This window comes from Leptonychotes weddellii, chromosome 1 (genome assembly GCF_054177405.1).
Source record: "Leptonychotes weddellii isolate Sample4059 chromosome 1, ASM5417740v2, whole genome shotgun sequence".
Lineage (NCBI taxonomy): Eukaryota > Metazoa > Chordata > Mammalia > Carnivora > Phocidae > Leptonychotes > Leptonychotes weddellii.
This window is the reverse complement of record NC_138369.1, coordinates 168,996,634-169,017,939: the sequence shown is the minus strand read 5'-3', so window position 1 is coordinate 169,017,939 and position 21,306 is coordinate 168,996,634. Positions and strand designations below refer to the sequence as shown.

The window sequence follows — 21,306 nt, the reverse complement described above, 5'->3', positions numbered from 1 at the left end:
TTTTTTCAAGAAAGAGACGATCATTTTGCAAGGTCAAAACAGAGCAGAATTGTACCCAGAATCACTTTCAGTGACAGTAGACAGCAATGGGTGGGGTGGGAGGAGAAGGTAAAAGCTATCAGAGAGAATGTAGCCACACTTTTGCATAGAGGTTTAAATTATGCCACCAGAATAATTAATGGAAGGACCTAATATGGGGGGGGTAACAGGAAAGGGGGGAGGCTATGTTAAACAAAGTTCATTACTGCATGATGTAAATGAGTTTCTCACCAGTGATGTCACTGATTGGCTGAGCCGCAGAGCTGGCTTCGAGCATGGCCGGATTGGCTGCTAGCTCTTCTGGTGCCTGCCTGCTTGGGCAGCGGTTGAACCAGATACTTTCTGTCTCTCTTGTTGTCGTTTGAAGCAAATCTTGTTCAGCCCAGCTGTGTCTCCATAGTAGTGGCACCCTAAGAGAGAGTCTCCCTCCTGCTTCCCACGGCTCGTCTGTGAGGCGGCCGCTGCTATGAAATACCAGCGCTTGGCACCAAGCCCAGACAGCGTTCTCAGATCCATCTATAACACACACATACAAAAAGAAAATAAAAAAAAAAAAGCAGTTCTTTCATCTGAATTGCATCCTAAGGAGGATTAAGAAGGCTTCCATTGCTACTGATTTGTGTCCTTTCAATTTGATGGCTAAAATAGTTTTTGAAATACAGTATCCTCTCATCTGCAGTAGAACACCATTGGTTAAAAAAAAGATAGGGGGGATCCCCCCTCCCATGTTTACCTTGATTACAGAAAAATAATTCTTCATTCCCCTCCTAAGCACCGTAACTGATGGTTTTGGTCCCCTACCAGAATTTTAAACTCTCGCCAGATTTCTAATTATATCCGAGTCATTATTTTCAAGTTAAGACAAGGGATCGTAATTAGCATTATTTTTTAGCTATGCGAAATGAGACAGGGCATGAAACAGAAACGATCTATGGAGAGGCAGAGAGAGAGAGAGAAAGAACAAATCTGTGCAGCTTTTACAGTTGAGCTGACACCCCCTCCTTCCCCGCTCTCCCTCCACCCCCCTTGCAAAAAAGAATGCAGTCATATGAACTTTACCAGACAATGGAGTACCTACAGGCTCTCCCCTAGACAAGTCCTTTATAACCAGCCAGTGCTATGTGCTGCAGACAGTGGCCAATCGGCAGGCTCCTTTCTGCTGCAGGGACACAATAGGTGCATTGGCCACACTGTCCTCCTAGCCCCTGACAGCAGTTCAGGTTCATTTATTGTACACTGGAAGGCACATATGTCTTTAATATTCACTGTGAAATTATCAGTGAGGCTGCCTTTACTTCGCCGTAATTACATCCACCTAATTACCGCACACGAGCTGCAATAGCACTGTTTGCACAGAGTGGCGCATAGTCATGCATGCCGTAAAATATGCATGAACATGCTTGCTTATTTCAATAATAAAATCCCCCAATCATTTCCTTCCCAGAGCTTAATGTTTCATCCAGAATACTTCAGCGGGTATAGTCATCGTTTCTCGCCTCCAAAAGAAAAAAGTGTGTGTGCATATATGTGTGTGTATGTGTGTGTGTGTTTGCGTGTGTCTATGCATATATACATATATGTGTACTTGCATAATTTAAACATTGTTTTAGTCGTACATTGGGGTGAGGTAGGGAAGTGGAACCTAGTCAGCAAATAAAAGGTTACTGAAGACCTAAGGCATTTTCCCTTTATCACTAAGCATCAGAATGAAGTAATAAGGGAACCTGCATGCATCGTCATAGCTGTGCATAGATGCCGATTTATTAGGAGTCCAGCTATCATGAGCACCTACATATGTCTCATTTAGGTATTTCCATGTTACATGATTGTAGCATTCCTTGCAACACTGACTCAAAATGGGTGAAAAATTGAATCTTGGCTTTTTGTGTATTAGTTAAACAGAGTTGGGAACAGTCTGCAGTGGGAACCGCCCGCTAAATTTTTTTTTATTTTATGCATGTTGCATTTACATATTCATGAACAGAATAGCTGTTATGACCGCTGATTCCACAGCAGGAGATGAAAAGACAGGAGCCAGCAGACAGAGTGTATTAATTTCTAGGGGAAGAATGGCAACGTATGATGACCAGGAAGATACTTGGGGTTTCATTGAGGGGTCACCTCATTGTGTAATAAAGGATCTGGGTAGACAACTTACCAAAATATGTGTAAGTATAATAAACTTAGAAAGTAAAACCAATTTGCATTGTTCACGGCCATTCAGCCACACTGTAAAGAAATAAGCATTTTGAAATGGAGATTTCTGGCTCGGGTCTTTGCAGGTAAACAAAATTGCCTTTTCTTTTATGGCTACTTAGAATATCATCAAAATGGGATGTGCTCAGCAGCTCCGATTTTTCTTATTATTTTGTGATTTATACATTTCTTGTTCCAAATCAGAATGCTAAGCTTTAAGCATTGATTATTTCCTAAGGTGGAATTTCACCAATGTTTACCGATGCTTATGGCTACATTTTGGATTTTTAGCTCATGATTCTCTAATCAGGAATGGAATTCATCATTATAGTAGGCACATGAGGAGAAACAGCATATCTATATAGATACATGTATATAACACATAGTTCACCCATGCTAGAGAGAAAGGATCCCGATGTTATTTTTATCAATTTATATTTTATAGTTCTTTTATTAATATTTATAAGATTTGTATTATAAAATACATTCAAATTGATTTTGCATTTTATAAGAATTTTTTAAAAAGCACAGTTATTCTATGTATACTTTCCAAAAATCAATGGATTTTTCGATAGGAAGGATGAGTGAGGCAAATTCCAAACTAGACAAGTAAGAGATCACAAGACTCAATTATAAAAAAACACAAATGATATAAGAAAATTCTACATTTTTATTCCTGAACTACTACATATATTGAAATCAAAACACCAGAAATCAAAGATGTATATTTTTACTTGATATATAATGCAAGATACTTCTTTCCTTGGTGATTGTAGAAAAATCTAAAAAGCTATTTGCCTCACCTTGTTGATGGTTTTTCTATCAGAGTCCAGTTTTTCTAAACGTTCAAGTAAATCACAAAAAAATTTACTGGTAATCAAATCAAGATATGTATACCTCATCTCCATCTCTCTCTCTTTCTCTCAAACACACACACACACACACACACACACACACACATAAATACACACATATACAACCATGGCTGTTCTCTTTTTCTGTAAGAATGTGCAACTTTTCTACCTAGTCATCTCAGTTCTTTGATCTGGCATTGTACAAAAAAGCCTAAGAAAATCAAAAGGATAACACTTAATTTCCAGTGGTTCATTTTGCTAAGTAAAAATAAAAACAGGATAAACTCTCATAATATTAATAAACACATATATTTAGATTCTACTAGCACATAAAATGTACTTAGAAATTCACTGTAATACAAAGTACTTTGATGAATATAATAATTTTATAGTAAGATTAGTGGATGGTCTGTATCTGACCTCCTTAAACAAATAGGGATTTGTAAACAATGAACACTAAAAATAAAAGAGGCCTTTTTAAGTACCATAATACATTAAGCCTGGCAAGTTAGGCTTCCTACTGCCTACCATAACATTCTGTCATAGTTTGAATTATTAGATATATTGGAAAACAACATTCTATTTTTCATCATATTTTAGTAGTAGGATTTACTGTTCTTCTCACACCCCAAATACAAAATGCAATTGTGAGATTATAATATACTACTCAAAGCAAAATAGTTTTGCAATAAAATTTTATTTGAAATCATTTTACTAGAGAACTTAGACCTTCGATGTATCTTAGAAATTTAAACCATTAATGTGAGACATGACATCCAGAGAAAATTAGTAACTAGTGTATTTCCACTCATCATGCTACCATACTTTATTAAAAATACAATTCTGATCTGCTGTTAGGACATTCTTAATTGGTTGAGTTTTACTAAAGATAAGGAATTTATGGTGCCTTCCCATAAGATCAAAGACATGCATTTATAAAATAAGTGTATAGAGAATATGAGAACCATCTGTGTTCCCAGGGTGGAAGTAAGCAAACTTCTTTATAAAGATCAAAAGCATAACCTTAGACTTATAATCATGATCTAATCAAAAGAGTCAAGTCAGCACAAATTGGTTGTAAGAATGTAAAATAACAGCCAATCACATTAACTTTAAAAATAATACAATGCATTCTATATGTAGAGCCACCTTGGAGAGAGATGCAAAAATAACAAATTAAAAAGCAACTTGTCTGTCTCCTGATGTGACTCATTCTTTAAAAAAAAAAAAAAAAAACCTTAAGCCACTTTAATAAGTGTGGAAATTATTCATAGTATAATCAACATCAAGAAACAACCACTGTTTATGTCTCTGTCTACACAATGACAAGCATCCAGATGACAAAACAAGATATAGTTAATCATCACAATAACTAAATATCTGGCTGCTTTTGTGCCCATAAACTCACTGCTTAAAATTTCAGTAACTGTATTTTGGGATTCCAAAAGAGCAATTCTTGAACTCTTTAATAATGATCGTCTTTATAAGATATGAGAATCGTAGGATTTTCAAAGGTGCCACTTTTGGATTACCCAGTGCATGAATCTGTTTCCAAAGGATACTTTTTTGAGCATAGCTGTGATTGGTCTCATTTATATTGATCTCAAAAAAGGTTAGCAGTGCATCCCTTGTGGCATAAAACACTTAATACCTCAGTTTTTAAAACTTGTTTCTTTTGCAAAGTTCCCAGTTGTTTCAATTAGGATTGTTTATTAAAGGTGTACTCATGGGGAAAAAAAAGCATAATAAATCATGACATCTAAATACCCAATGGAACAGAAAAACTTCAAACAGATTAATCACCTAAAGAGAAATATTATATTAGAAAACCAGCCACAGGTTTTACCAACTGTTAACATGATGCTCTATAATTACTATTATTTATTATTCTATATAGAAGGAATAGCAGAAAACTTGAAAAGGAAAATGAAAACCTTTCATCTGAGAAGTTGTCACCAAGAATCTAGAATTATCTCACTGTCTTTGGGTAATGATTTTCATCTAAACAAAAATTATTTTTAACATCCAGGATGAATAAGAGAGAAACATTCTACTCAAGCCATGACAGAAAGCCAGAATTATATTAAATCTGTGAGTAATAAGTTATCAAATTGTATCTCATAATCTACATGCAGTGAAGTAAAAAAAATTTATTCACCCTACAGGACTGATGTGCAAAGGAAACAAGGCTTCTCTACTTTAAAAGTGATCTAATTTTCTTCATATGCCCATCCCATTGGGTAACTGGGGATGGGAAGGGGAAATTAAATTTGCCAACTTATCTCATTCTTTTATGGTTTCAATAGTCTCTTTTGAGTTATTTCCCCTGTGGTAGATACAATAATGGCCCTCCAAAAATGTCCACAGACTAATCCCCAGAACCTATGAATATGTTCCCTTACATGGCAAAGAGGAATTAAAGTTGCTGATGGAATTAAGGTTGCTAATCAGCCAATCTTCAAATAGGGACATTATCCTAGATCATCTGCAGTGGCCCAAAGTAATCACAAGGGTCCTTACAAGTGGAAGAGGGAAGCATAAGAAAAGAGTTAGAGATATGACTACAGAAGAGTGATATGAGAGATGCAACACTGTTGACTTTTAAGGTGAGTAAGGAAGAAAGGCAGCCTTTAGAGGCTGGAAAAGAAAAGAAAAAGGAACACAGCTCTGCCAATACTTTGATTTTAGCCTGGTGATACCTATTTTGGACTTCCAATCACAAGAACTATAAGATAATATATTTGTGTTGTTTTAAGCCACTAAATTTGTGTCAATTTGTTACAGTAGCAATAGGAAACCAATAAATGCTATCTTTTGAATAAATGAAGGTTTTTTTTTTTTAATTTTTTTTTTTTTAAGATTTTATTTATTTATTTGAGAGAGAGAGAATGAGAGACAGAGCATGAGAGGGAGGAGGGTCAGAGGGAGAAGCAGGCTCCCCGCTGAGCAGGGAGCCTGATGCGGGACTCGATCCCGGGACTCCAGGATCATGACCTGAGCCGAAGGCAGTCGCTTAACCAACTGAGCCACCCAGGCGCCCCGAATAAATGAAGGTCTTAAGGTAAATGTGCTTCTCCTCTAAAATGATGGGGAAGAGATGGATTTAGAGATCTTGTGATTTTGAGGAATGGGAATTGTGTCCTTGATGATCTCTTCTTTGAATGTGTGCCTTGTCTGATTTCTGGACTCCTGTGTAGGGTTCATTGAGGTAGCATAGCTGATCCTTCTGGGCCTGTTGGAGCATTGCATTTGCTCTCAAAGCTGAAGTCCTGGTGCTCCTGGGTGGCTCAGTTGGTTAAGCGACTGCCTTCGGCTCAGGTCATGATCAGCAGGGATCCTGCTTCTCCCTCTCTCTCTGCCTGCCACTCTGCCTACTTGTGTTCTCTCTCTGTCAAATAACTAAATAAAATCTTAAAAAAAAAAAAAAAGCTGAAGTCCATGCATCTCAGCATTTTGCCTTGATCATAATATCCTCATGCTGTGTAGCCTCTTAATTCTAGCTTCAGACTTCTGTTGGAAATCAACCTTCTCAACCTCACTGCATTTACCTATCAGGGCATGTGAATACGTCTGGATCCTCTATAAACTTTGTGGTCATAATGAACCTCCTCCATGTTGTTCTGACATGAATCTTAACATGACTCTGGGCATCCAAAGGGGATTACAACTTTCTCAATTCATGTCCAGCCAATCCCTGTGTCCATGGGAAGAAGTCTCCCCTCCTCCACCAAGGAATCACCAAATTTATCTAGCGGTATATTGAATAAAAACTCTCCTTGGGACGCGTGGGTGGCTCAGTCAGTTAAGTGTCTGCCTTCCGCTCAGGTCAGGATTCCAGGGTCCTGGGATAGAGTCCCACACTAGACTCCTTGCTCAGCAGGGAGCCTACTTCTCCCTCTGCCTGCCACTCCCCGTGCTTATATGCTCTTTCTCTCCCTTTCTCTCTCTCTGACAAATAAATAAAATATTTAATAAAAAAAAAAAAACTCTCTTTGGGCCTTAAGCCCAGAGAAAGGAGAGCAAGAGCATACACATATACATTTGCTTCTTCTTCTATTTGTTTTCTTCTTCCTACACTCACCCATGTCAGAAAGATTGGTATTTTTTGTTCTCATATGATAGATTTCCTTTTACATCATATCCTCTTCCTTCAGGAGGTGGCACCCATAAATCCTTCTTTCACTGATTCCAAATGGTAGAATGGCTGTAGAGGAATATGGCAAATATGATTTTCAGGGATAAAAATGTACTTTTTTATTATTTCAAAATATTATGACCATGGACTACTGGTTAAAATGGCAAATTTGATCTCAACATCTTACTAACACTACAGAAAAAGTATTCTTTTTTTCTTTATGGGGATGGCAGAGAGAACAAAGGAGGAAAACCCAAAAACAAAAATTTGAAAGGTAGAAACAGAACAAAATTTTGAAAAGTGGAACAAAATTTGGAAAGATGGATAGTTGGTGACTGACTTCCCAGACCTAGGAAAACTAGATCCTAAGCCAGCAATAGATAGAGCCAGAAACCATATCAAGAAAGTTTCAGGAATCAGAAGCACCAGATACTTTGCACCTGGCAAGAGAGAAGGGGAAGATTAAGAAAATGATTAGAATATATTGACAAAGAAGTTAAATCCCTACATCTCATCCTCTACTCCATGTTTATGGGCAAATTACTCCACCGCTCCCAACCCCCCACTACAGCAGAAGACTGAAGGTTTATTATCCAGAGCTTTATTATCTAAAACAGAGTTGACACAGTTGAGGATAGAGTTCTCATACTCTAAAGAGAAGCTTTAAGTCAATATATGCATTCTAGATATCTAGATATCTTCCCACACCATTTTCTTCCCTAACTAGGTTGGCTCTCAAAAATCCTAGCTTCTGCATCTTCTTTTCTGAGCAAACTGACTTAGCAAGAAAAAATAAAATAAACATAGAATGTAGAAGTGATGGCTAGCTATACAACAAAAATTATCATCTGCTCCCATAGTATAGATTTGTCCCTATGAGGTGGATGCCATGCAAGAAACTGTAATTCCTATCACCCTATAAATGTATATGCAAAATTACGGTAATGGGATATGAGTAGAATCAATGTGTACCTCTTCTTGGCCTGGCAGGTCCATAAAACATTGTCATAGAGCTTTTCTTTATGTTATTTTCCCTTTTAAGTTGTTTGAAATGTAGATGACCTCCAGGGTGACCTTGAACATCACATATTAAAGAGGACAAAGCCTCTGTTGGTCTAGAGCACTAAATGACTGTGTGTAGAAGGGATGGTCTCCAACATAATTACCTCCAAAAAATAATTTTTTATGTGTATTTCAGTCATTGAACACTTTGGGTCTACTGGGTCTGTTAAGAGTAGTATGCTATAGCAAAAAGCATAATATAAGTAATACATATAACAATTATGCCAGCCATATTACATATAGTGAAACTCATTCGTAAGCCTCATTCATGCACTCAGAGCTTCTGTCAACTTTGTAGTTCTTATCTTTTAATCTTATGCAGAAAATGAGATATAGAGGACACTGGCAATATAACATGGAAATTAGAAAAAAAAAAGTAATGAGACAAAATGGAGGCAATAAGACTATACCAGTTAAAGCTTTTTAAAAGATTATCATTAATGCCATAAAATAATTCAGAAATATGAAAAATTCTCTCCATGAGTAGAATACATTACAAAAAGAATCTAGATAACCAAAAAAGTTACCAACATTTCACTTAAATTCATAATAATAAAAATGAAAAACTAAAAAGAAATTGGAAGTTAAACTTAAGAAACTTTCACAAAGTATAGAAAAAGACAAATAAATCTACAACAGAAGAGAAATTATGAAAAGTTAGAAGTTTCAGGAAGTGCAAAATTTAAACAATAGAGAAGTTTATGGAAAGAGAAGTAAAGATAATTAAGAAAGAAAATCATCAATGATATAATCAAGGAAAAATTCTGGAACTAGAGAACACAGTTTCCAGAAAGAGTTCCCTAACTGCCCAGCAAAATAAATGAATATAGATTCACACCATGGCATATTAGTTCAGAATTTCCAATCACTTGGGACAGGAACTTCTAGTTCTGGCAATGGATGGAGTAGCTGACATTAAACAAATGCTCTGCCTAAAAACAATGATAAATTTGAACAGAATATAAAAATTACCTCTTTGATAGCATTGGAGTACAACCAACATACACACAAATTGTGTGTGTGTGTGTGTGTGTGTGTATGATGTTATAATCCTTAAGAAAAGGGAAGCATGTACTAAGAGGCGTCCATATTCACCCCAGCTTTTTCTTTATTTGTATTTCTCAATGTGTGCTACAGGAGAGTTGAGCCCAAGCAGAAAACAACAATCTTACTGGCTAAGGAGATATAATTCAAGGTTAGAGCTGAGAAAGCACTGAAACTTGAGAGGCATGAGCACAGAGAGGAAAAACAATAGATAAAAGAGTTTCAAGTTCCATGTGTGATTGCCACTCCAGTCATTGACTGACATCTGGGCTGAGTATGAACATGTGCAAGGTGAGAATTCAAGAAACCTAGCAGAAAACAGCAGTTGGGAAACTGAAAATCTAAACAGCTACTTCAGTTAATGAGTGATGTTGGTAAGACAGAGATGGGAGTTCAAACCTCACTAAGATATAGAATTTTCTGAGCTTTCTATATAGTCCTCTGATGGTTCATTCCTTAGGGAGTGTGATCTCATCCTGAGGTTACAAGCCATAACCTAGAACTAAGGGCTTTTTCTAGTATTAAGGGTAAAAATAAAATATAACAAACATAGTAAACCCTAAAGCTAACCTTGTACTAGACCTTGTTGATCCATCATTCTATTTTTCACCCCAAATTTTATGTATCCAATAAAAACTTACAATGCATGTTTTTAAAAATACAGGACAAATTTACTGAGAAATAATAAAAAAGAAACAGAAAACAGAAACAGACCCACAATTGATTCAGGCATGGAATCAACAAACAGGTGCTCTAAAATAATGATAACTGATGCTTTCATGAAATTAGAGGAAATATGGAGAATTTCACCAAAGACAAGGCATCCATTAAAAAGAGATTACAAGGAAATGGCAGAACTGAGAAAACATAAAAACTAAAATAGAGAATAAATTTATATTTAATAAAATATTAAAAGTAATAGACCAGAAGAGCAGTGAATTGGAAGACAGATCAGAAGGAAAGAAAGGATAAAGAGGAAGGAGACACAGGAGATACTGTAAATGTCTCAGATAAGTGTTACAGGGCTCCAGAAATTGAGATGAATGACAATGGGGCAGAAGCATTATTTGAAAACACTCTAGCCAACTATTTCTAAACTGATGGAAGAAACCAACTCATAAGTTCAAAAAACTGTACAGAAGGAAGCATAAAAAATACACATAGGTACATCATAGTCCAACCATGAAAAACGAAGAAAACACTTTCAGTGTAGCACCAATAACAATTATAACTGACTTTTCACTGAAATAATGAAGACCAGAAGACAATGGGATACACATTCAAAGTGCTAAAAGAAAGAGGGGAATAACAGCCAAACTAAAATTCTACATCTGGTGAATATATCCCCCCCAAAATGAAGGCAAATTAACAAACTAGACATACCAAAGACTTTGACACTATCATATATGTAATAGTAAACATACTAAAGAGAGCCGTTCAGATGAAGGAAAATAATCACTGATGAAAGTACCAGTAATATGTAATTATAAAAGATTAGTGACTGTTATATACAACAATAATAATAATAATGGCTTGTAGAATTTGAAACATTTGTAAAGTAAAATATATGCCAACATATAGGTAAGAGGGCATAAATAGGATTAAACTGTGATGAGATTCTTGCTTCAATGTGGAAAGTGGTAAAAGTACTAAATTCACATAGACTGTAATAATTCAGTGATGATATTGTAATATGTGGCAATATCCCAAAAACATTAATACAAGAATGTATAACTTAAAAAGATAATCAAAAGATAAATAAAATCAAAATTCTTGATTAATTCAGAGAAAAGCAAAAGAAGAAATAATAAACAAAAGAACTGGAAGACAACTGCAAGATTAATTTAAAACCAATTATATCATTAATGTATACACACTAATATTCAAGATTCAACATGGTATATGCTGTTTGTAAGACACAATCTTTAAATATAAGCATGGGATACAAATTGAAAGTAAAAGGATGGAGAAAGGCACCCCAAAACAGTACATTAAAAAACAAAAAAACTGGTGAGACTATAATGAAACAAAGTAAAATTCAAAGGAGACAAGTAAGACATTTCACAATGATAAGTAGGTCAATTCAATAGGAAGATATCATAGTACTAAATTTATATTAATCTAATATCTTAGTTTCATAATATTTATAGAAAATGCAGAGAATTAAAAGAAGAACTAGATGAATGCAAAATTATGGATGGTAATTTTAATATACTTTTTTCAGAAGGATTTGAACTTTCATTAAAAGAAGTTAGAAGAGGGGTGCCTGGGTGGCTCAGTCATTAAGCATCTGCCTTTGGCTCAGGTCATGATCCCAAGGTCCTGGGATCGAGCCCCACATCAGGCTCCCTGCTCCGCGGGAAGCCTGCTTCTTCTTCTCCCAATCCCCCTGCTTGTGTTCCCTCTCTCGCTGTGTCTCTCTCTGTCAAATAAATAAAATCTTAAAAAAAAAAAAAAAGAAGTTAGAAAAATAAAAATAATCTCGAATGAAAGTAAAAATATAAATAAATAATAAATCAATGAAACAAAAAGCAGTCATGAAATTGGGAAACTCAGTTAAGGAAAAAGCCTTCAAGAATATTTTAAAATTGATAAAGCCCTCAGAGCACTGACCATGAAAAAAACAACCTAATACCCCTATCAGCATTAATAAAGGGAATATAGATTCAGATACTAAAGTCATTAAAACAGTATAAAGAGAATATTAGAAATAGCATTATGCCACTGACTTGGAAAACATACGTGCAATATATACAAAGAGGTCATATTTGAAGTATATAAAGAACCCTATAAATAAATAAGGAAAAATACAAGCAGCCTGATTAAAAATGGAAAATAGAGGGCGCCTGGGTAGCTCAGTTGGTTAAGCGACTGCCTTCGGCTCAGGTCATGATCCCGGAGTCCCGGATCGAGTCCCACATTGGGCTCCCTGCTCAGCAGGGAGTCTGCTTCTCCCTCTGACCCTCTCTCCTCTCATGCTCTCTCTCACTCTCTCTCTCTTAAATAAATAAAAAAATAAATAAATAAAATAAATAAATAAATAAAATAAATAAATAAATAAAGCACTATCCTGCTTTGACATTCTCCTGAGAACCAACAGGCTCTTTTGAGCTTACAAGAAGATGATTCCTTTTACCACACCCCTAGTTCATACCCCTGAAAGGTGTTCAGTAGCTGAATCATGAGTAGCTTCTTACAGGATGAGAACAACAACAAAAAAATCTTTTAATTTTTTGAAGTTGTAATTTATTACATTTAATAAAACACAATCCTTACTTCTGTAATCTTAATACTGGCCAATAAGAACTTGCAACAAATAAACATTAAGTGTGACATCATGTTTATAAATGCTATAAGTCGTAAGTGAATATGGACATGAAACATAAATTATATATACTTCTTTATTCTTACTAATCTTAACATTTTCTGTGAAATAGAACAAGATTTTGAGCACATTGATGATTTCTTCAAAAGAGTTACAAGATTATACCTTTTGAACTGTCTAAATGACAAATCACAAACAATTCAAACATTAAAAGATGAGGCAGATATCTACAATAGAAAAATATCAACAAAATACCCTTAAGTGTTAGAAATCAAAAGCAGACCTCAGAACTTGTAAGTAGAATTCCACTTGTGTGTGTGCATAGTGTATTCAAAAGCACAAGTTTAAAAATATCTGGGAGGATACAACATGTTGAGTGGCCATTCCTTGATAAAAGACTTGGGGAAGAATGAGGACTTCTTCTTTCTTCACTGTATTTTTTATACTAAACATAACCAAATAAAATATTTAAAAACATAAATGACATGAGCATATGCATTAGTAAGGTAGATAATGCCAAATGTACAGGTATTTGGAAACATGTGGCTTACCCATTTTTTTTCCCACATAATTCCAGATAGTTAAGATCATGTAGACACTTTCTCAGTTAATATTTAAGAAGTGTTATAATTTGCAGCATCCCCTTTCAACATGGAGTTATAGATATTATAGTCCTTTCCCATGTTTATTTCTCCCTAAAATAGCAATGAGTATTTCTGAGGTGGAAATTAAATACAATAAATAGTAAAGTAATATAATGGGGAAAGCATGGAAAGGAAGCATGCGTTTGAATCTTGGCTTCTCTGCTCTGAGATAAACGTTTTCACTTATAGAACAGAGAGAATCAAACCTGGTTTGGAATGTTGTTGTAACAGTGAAATGAAGTAACATGTTAAAATATCTTCCTTGGGATGCATGGGTTGTTCAGTTGGTTAAACGTCTGCCTTTGGCTCAGGTCATGATCCCGGGGTCCTGAGATCAAGCCCTGCATCAGGTTCTCTGCTCAGCGGACAGCCTGCTTCTCCCTCTGCTGCTCCCCCAGCTTGTGCTCTCTCTCTCTCTCTCTGACAAATAAATAAAATCTTTGAAAAAAATAAATAAATAAAATATCTTCCTTGGTTTCCAGCACAAAATATGTGCTTGATGTTTGTCATTTCCCTTAGTCTCCTGATAATCAATATCTTTTTCTAAATAGTTCATAGAATAAAATCCTTTTTTTCTATTTAGATGATTCAAAATTTTGAATATAAATACGCCATTGTGGTGGAGAAGTATGAAAAGAAGCTGGAAACTTCTAAAACTCCTTCTTAGAATTCAAAAGAGAGAGAGAGAGATGAACTAGTTCCTTCCATGTATTATTCTAAGGCAGATGTATGTCAGGAGAATGATGCATGCTTGGCTCTTGCGTTGATGCCTCCACCAATGTTAGGGAAAACATATGCTTTTCACCTGACTCAAAGTAGAATTTGGCCAAAGATTATATGGATTTAGACTGCAATGTTAACTCTACAAGGATTTATTTTTGGTGGTTTTTAATTGCTTATCTTAGTAAGAGTTTGGTGATTTTTTTTTTTTAAAGATTTTATTTATTTATTTGAGACAGAATGAGAGAGAGAGAGAGCACATGAGAGGGGGGAGGGTCAGAGGGAGAAGCAGGCTCCCTGCCGAGCAGGGAGCCTGATGCGGGACTCGATCCCGGGACTCCAGGATCATGACCTGAGCCGAAGGCAGTCGCTTAACCAACTGAGCAACCCAGGCGCCCCAAGGTTGGTGATTTAACACCCATCCAAGTATCTAAATCAACAGCCACCATTATGTAATCAAACCTTCCTTTTTCAGGTCTTCAGACTCTGGCCGAGACTAGATGAAGGTCGTAGCATTATATAGAAAGCAGATATAATTATAGTGTTGTTTCACCTGCTGGCACTTGCTGCTGAAAGCCTGGTTCTCACTCTTTGCACGTAGAAAAGGACCCATGATTGTAGGCAACATCCCCACTTCCAACAACCGTTATTCAGGTGGCCTTGTTTGAGTGATGATGAATGGTACCCCTGAACTTTCCTCTTTGTTGGGAGAGGAGGACCTTTACCTTTTCCCTTCACTGGGATGTGCCAAGGGCAGAAAGCGTTCCACTTTCATTAAGCTTGTCTCTGTCTAAAAGACTTCTCTTCCAAAGAGAAAAGCCTCTGCTTTACTCTCCGCACACCCAGAACATTGACTTTTCATCAGCTGTATTAACTTTTCTTTCAGGTCTCTCTCTAGGAAGCGTCTCCACATTAAGGAAGATTTTCAAAAAGTGGAGTCCCTGAATATATCATCTTGAAGTTTCTTTGAGTTGCCTTCAAGAGTCACAACAAAGACTTTGTTCCTTTTAAGACCCAGTAAGAAAACTCATATCTTTTCCTAAATCCTGGTTGAAATAATGGTCTTCAGTGTTCCTCATTCTAAGCAAGGTCACTTCAATAAATCCCAGCTCTGGTATGGTCCAAAAGAAAAATGTTACATCTTCAGGTGTATTTGCACACCCTCATCAGGACACAAAATCTATGTAATTAAAGATGTTTCTCTTTTTGCCTTTGACATCAGAAAGAGTCAAACAAAAATTGCTGTACAAGTGTGGTCATCTGTACTTGTTCTGTTTCAGTCAGCGGGCTTTTTATACTTTCAAATGTCTCCCCGTGTGCAGCACTTTAACGTCTAATCTCTCAAGTCTTTTCTTAAATAGATGGAGGGATTTATTATCTCCTATTGCTGTTAAAACAAATTACCACAAATTTTATGGCTTAAAACAACCCATCTTACAGTTTCAGAAATTCAGAATGGTCTCAGTGAACTAAAATCAAGGTGTTGGCAGGGCTTCTTTCTCCTGAAGTGTCCAGGAGAAAATCTGTTTCCTTGCCTTTTCCAGCTTCTAGAGGCCACCCACATTCCCTTCCTCATGGCCTCCTCTTCCATCTTCAAAGCAAACAAGGTTGCATCTCTCTGGCCATTCTTCCATAATCACATCTCCCTCAGACCCTGAAACCTTCTACCTCCTTCTTGGTCCCAACCAGTTAATCCAGGATAATGTCAGCATCTGCTAATTAGCATCCTTAATTCCATCTGCAATCATAATTCATCTTTGTCATACAATGTAACATATTTCCAGGTTCTGGGCATTGGGACATGGACATCTCTGGAGACCCATTATTCTGCCTACCATAGAGGACAAGTCTTAAATTAACAATGGAGAATTAGGGGTGCCTGGGTGGCTCAGTCGGTTAAGTGCCTACCTTCAGCTCAGGTTATGATCCCAGGGTCCTGAGATCCAGCCCATGTCAGGCTCTCTGCTCAGTGGGGAGCCTGCTTTTCCTTCTCCCTCTGCCCCCTCCCTCTGCTTATGTGTGTACATGCTCTCTCTCTGTCAAATAAATTAATAAAATCTTAAAAAAAGAAACCAATGGAGAATTAATATTCACAAAATATATAAAATCTGAGTTGGGGAATTAGTCTAGGGTCAAGAGTAACAACCAAAATTCCCACCAAAAAAAAAAAAAGGAGTAACATTTGAGGTGAGATTACCAGACAGAAATCATCTGTCCATGGGTATGGGAATAGAGGGTATATTCAGACAGAATAGGAGAGGCCTGGGAAGCAGAGCATCAGCCATAAGAGAAAGGGTCAGGATGTTAATTTCCAAGCCACTTTCCTGGTCTTCCTCCTCCACCAAAAGCCTTTCTCCTGCCACAGCTCTCTCACTGGCCTTGACCCTAGATTTCATTACTTGATTGGCTTATGCTGGGATGGAGGAGTTGAATGTAAACACTAAATAAGCACCTGAAGGAGGCTTACCCCGGCAGGCTTAGTAGCTCCATGACTGCTCTACACCATTAATTACCAAGGGTTTAACTGAATCTAAGTACTCAGGCTACCATATCAGAGTATTTATTCATTTACTGATGGCACAGGACTGCCAAATCCAAATACAGAAAGAATTCAGATAGATCTGGGGACCAAAAATATGGACGTCACTGAAAAGGCATGGCCCACTATTGATGGGCTTGATATCTATTCCCTTCTTCTCTTTAGTAAGTATGGCAGTTTCCTTTCACTGCTGTAAAAATCTGTCACAAAAGTGTGGCTTAAAACAACAGAGTTTTGGTCGGGCTGGTTCCTTTTAGAAACTCCCAGGGAGATGCTATTGCCTTGTATCTTACAGCATCCAGAGTCTACCTGCATTCTGTGGGTCCTCACCCCTTCCTTCATCTTCCAACACTTCACTTCTACCCCCATCACCTTCTTTGAACTGACAGCACTCTTTTGAGGACCCTTGTGATTCCATTGGGCTCACCTACATAACCCAGGATAACCTTCTCCTCTGCAGATTCGTAATCACATCAGTGAAATCTCTTTTGTCAGGTAAAGTCGTGTATTTGTAGGTTGTAAAAATTAGGACATGAATATCATTGAGGGTAGGAGACATTACTCTATCTCCCATGGTAAAAGAATCCTGATTTTCAGCTTAGTACATGGCCAGGTGGGATAAAAACCACATATCACAGTCTCCTTTGTAATTAGGTGTGACCATTATGAAACTAATGAGATATAAACTGAAGTATTGTGTGAAAATTGCAGGAAGTGAGCCTAACAGAAAGTGGTATGCTCTGTTGCCTTCTTCCAACTTGATGGTTGGAATGCGAATACAATGGTTAAAACATCAGTAGCCATCTGGGATCAAAGAGGAAACTCTTGACAATGGAAGCCCTACATAGTGGAACAATAAGATGGGAGGAATTTGGGGCTCTTTTGGAAACCAAAACAAGCCTAAACTGACCTCTTAAATGTGAGACATCTTGAATGTGAGAGAGAAATATATTACTATGATTATTTGGAGTTTTCTGTTATGCATAGCCAGATTTAATGCTAACAAATACAAATATATTTTTGCATTAGAAGAATTAGTATTAAACTTTCATCTTTTAGAAAATTTCTACACCGGCTCTATGTATACAAAATATTTTTTGTAACAGAGGGACTTTGTTATAATGATAGCTAATGTGTTTATATGCAAGGAACCAAAAGGAAGTCTCTAGATAAAGTTGGATTTAGGTAGATTAAATACAAATTTATATCATTGGTTAATTTCATTTTTACTACAACTTTTTCCTTTGCAAAATCCTAACAAATTTATAACTTGAAAGGATTGGTTTAAAGGCTAGCACTAACTATTGACCAAACAAAATGCCAATTTAGAAAGACACATTTAAGGATCTTTGCAGAGGTCTTCTGTGTCCCTGATAAGGACCAGTCTAATTCAGTTTTTAAATTTGTGGGCTTAAAACCAAAGCTGTGATTTAAAAATGTAAAAAGAACAAGCACACCAAGAATGATATACATATTTTTATCTTCTCTCTACCTAGCAGGTTGTTGAATATATACGGCCTCTCGTATTTTACACTCCATTTATGAGCCCATAAAAAGAAAAGATTCTATATTTGAACATGTCAACTTAGTAAACATGCATTACCAGATAGAATTTCTCAAGCCAATTATTTCTATATTTAGCTTACACACACACACACACACACACACACACCACTTCACTGAAATACGTATTATCCCCAAATTAAATACAAGTGCATAATGGAATCCTTTCTGCTACGTATTTATCCCATCTCTGCTCAGTCTAGTATTACTGAAGAGAGAACAGTTGGTTATCATCTTCTTAATGTTTAATTTGCATATCTGCATATAACAGACATATTTCATACATGTGAATATATGTATTGATAATAATAGTATTTGTAAAAGATGTACTTTTGCCTCCATATAAATAAATTCTTCAAATATTATACCTACCTATAAGTAAAATGTTAAAGGTAAACAATATAGAATATAATATTTAGGAGAAAACATAATAAAATATCATAATTAATTCATAGAAGCAAACTTTAAGTCAAGATGATTAAAAGCACAAGAAAAAGGGCGCCTGGGTGGCTCAGATGGTTAAGCATCTGCCTTCGGCTCAGGTCATGATCCCGGAGTCCTGGGATCGAGTCCCACATCGGGCTCCCGGCTCGGCGGAGAGCCTGCTTCTCCCTCTGACCCTATCCCCTCTCATGCTGTTTTTCTCTCTCTCTCCCTCAAGTACATAAATAAATAAAATCTTTAAAAAAAAAAAAAAAAGCACAAGAAAAAATCATTAAACGTTACAAATGGACTTGCATAACTCCTAATACTTGACTATTTTGCATCTACATAAATTATACCAAAGAAAAGAGATATATAAAATGAATAATAATGGAGTATATACTAACAGCTTCCGACTTGCAAAGAAATGATGCTCTGAAAGCTTCTCTGTAAGTAGATTGCCTGAAACTCAGGGCTTATTTTCATCGTTTTCCTTCCAACATGGAATCATAAAAAATTTTAAGCTTTCAACAAAGTTGAAAGAATTTTTACAATGAATAAGTGTATCCTCCCCCACCTAGATTATCTCATTAATGTTCACTGTATTCACTATATCATAGATCTCAAAATAATTAAATAATTACATTTTCCTTCTGATGGCAGGCTCCTATTCTAGGTCACATAAATTGAATTAAGCTTACAACATGGCAATAATTTATATTAGGTTGTTTAACCTTCTCCAAGAGAGGGTTCAAGTGGTGGAGTTGCATTTGTGTAATAGAAAACTGGGAAATGTAAGAAAGTAGAAGAGATGGACCATCCATAATCATATCACCAAACATAACCACTGTAAATAATTACAAAGCATTTTAAATGTTTTTATTTTGCTTTACATAGAACTAATTTTTTATATAATCATGATCATGTTTGGTAATTTTCATAAGAGTTATATAACTTCTGCTCTCATTTTAAATAACAGCGTATTGACAACATATTGAATGCTAATTGCCTCTTGAACGCTTGTCCAAAACTTACTTAACCATTACCTAACCATTACTTAATTCCCTTGTAATGTACCATTTGGGTGGTTTTCATTTCTTACTATCGTAAAAATGCTGCAATGAATTATTTTGTGCTTCAATTTTTCTCCCTCATCTGTTTTCTCTTAGATTCAGAAGTGAAATTACTGTTTTAGTAGGAGAAAAAATTATTCTTATTTACCCAATTCATATTATGCATTAATAAACACTCCATTCTTTATCTATTTGTAAACATCCACTTTTGATATCAAAGGATGAAAAAAATCAATAACATCTATCCTCTGATATTTAAGATATGTCTCTTTCCTGTTTCAACAAAAATGTCCTATTTCATACTTTACAGCAGGAAGTCTAATAATTCAAAAATATAGTATGTTTTTGAGGTAGGTATACAGTGAGAAAAAAAAGCAGGGGAGTGTCTGTTGCCACAGATGGAGATAGAAAGATAGGAATATGACCACTCTCTACACTGGAGAGCCATCCATATATCACAAGAGATAAATTAAGCTAACCTGTACTCAACACGACTGCTGTATGTTTCAATATGACTTGGTGCTCATAAGCTATTAAAATTATGGAAAATAAAAACATCAAAAATATTTAAAGTAATTTATGGCAGCTTTTAAGTTGATGCTGCAGTGTGAGAGTTGTGTTAAGAGTGAAAAGAGGAATGAATTAATGAGGATAAGAAATAAATTATTGGGTGAGAAATACAGTAGTCCTCTCTTATCTGTGGAAGATACTTTCTAAGATCCCCAGCAGATGCCTGAAGCCATGGATAATACTGAACCCAATATATACTATTATACCTGTGATAAAGTTCAATTTGTAATTAGGCACAGGACGAGGTTAACATTAATAATAAAATAGAACAATTATAACAATATGCTGTAATAAGTGTTATGTGAATCTCTCAAAATACTCATTAGACTGTACTCACCCTTCTTCTTGTGATGATGTGTGATGATACAATGCCTACATGATGAGATGAAGTGAGGTGAATGACTAGACATTCTGACACAGCAGATGCTACTCTGGCCTCCTGACCATGAGCCCAAAGGAGGATCATCTGCTTCCAGACTTGGTTGACTGGGGTAACTGAACCCAAACCAAAGAAAGTGAAACTGTTGAAAGTGAAAGCTCAGATAAGGGGGACTAAGGGTAAAAGTGCGAGGAAGTATCTGGCAGATTCAACACTGGAGGAAGCAGTACATTAACAACCAAAGGACAGAAACATCAAAACCTCTCTGTTACACATATTAAGATTGTTTCATCATTATGATCGTTGCCTTGGAATGTGTAACAACTTTGTACCAGTGATTAAAAACCTTGTTTGCACAATGGAGGAAGATTTCTTCAAACTCTTATTAATAAAAAGCACTCTGGGTCCTAAACACTTTCATCCAATTCCAAGGTCTTAAAGCAACTTTTGAAAATCCTTTCAGTGACAACCATTAGAGAAAAGGAAAGCTTATTTTATACCTGGCTCACAGGGAAAGATCTCCCACCAGCGTCACAAATGCAGGCTCTGTATAGAATATTGCTTCATGAAACATTACATTAAGGCCTGGATACTGCCTGCTTACATCTGTTCCCAGCCCCAAGACACATCATTAGAACTCAACCATCACTACCTAAAATCTACATTTAAAAAAAATTATGAATACATCACATTGATGGGCTGCTAATCTACTTCTCTGTGTGCTACATTTCCCCATTCTT

The 21,306-nt window shown here is 36.2% G+C and overlaps 1 protein-coding gene across 2 annotated transcripts in view; it reads right to left on the bottom strand.

Moving 5' to 3' along the window:
* The window catches only part of LOC115944092 (uncharacterized), a 501,430-nt gene that overhangs the window by 446,418 nt on the left and 33,706 nt on the right, over positions 1-21,306 (bottom strand). For both annotated transcript variants that reach the window (XR_014138746.1, XM_081798852.1), the window contains exon 2: positions 271-555. Coding sequence is in view for 1 of the 2 variants with exons in the window: in XM_081798852.1 (XP_081654978.1) it covers positions 271-555 (285 nt within the window). In the remaining variant the exon portion in view is untranslated. The remainder of the gene's footprint in view (positions 1-270; positions 556-21,306) is intronic.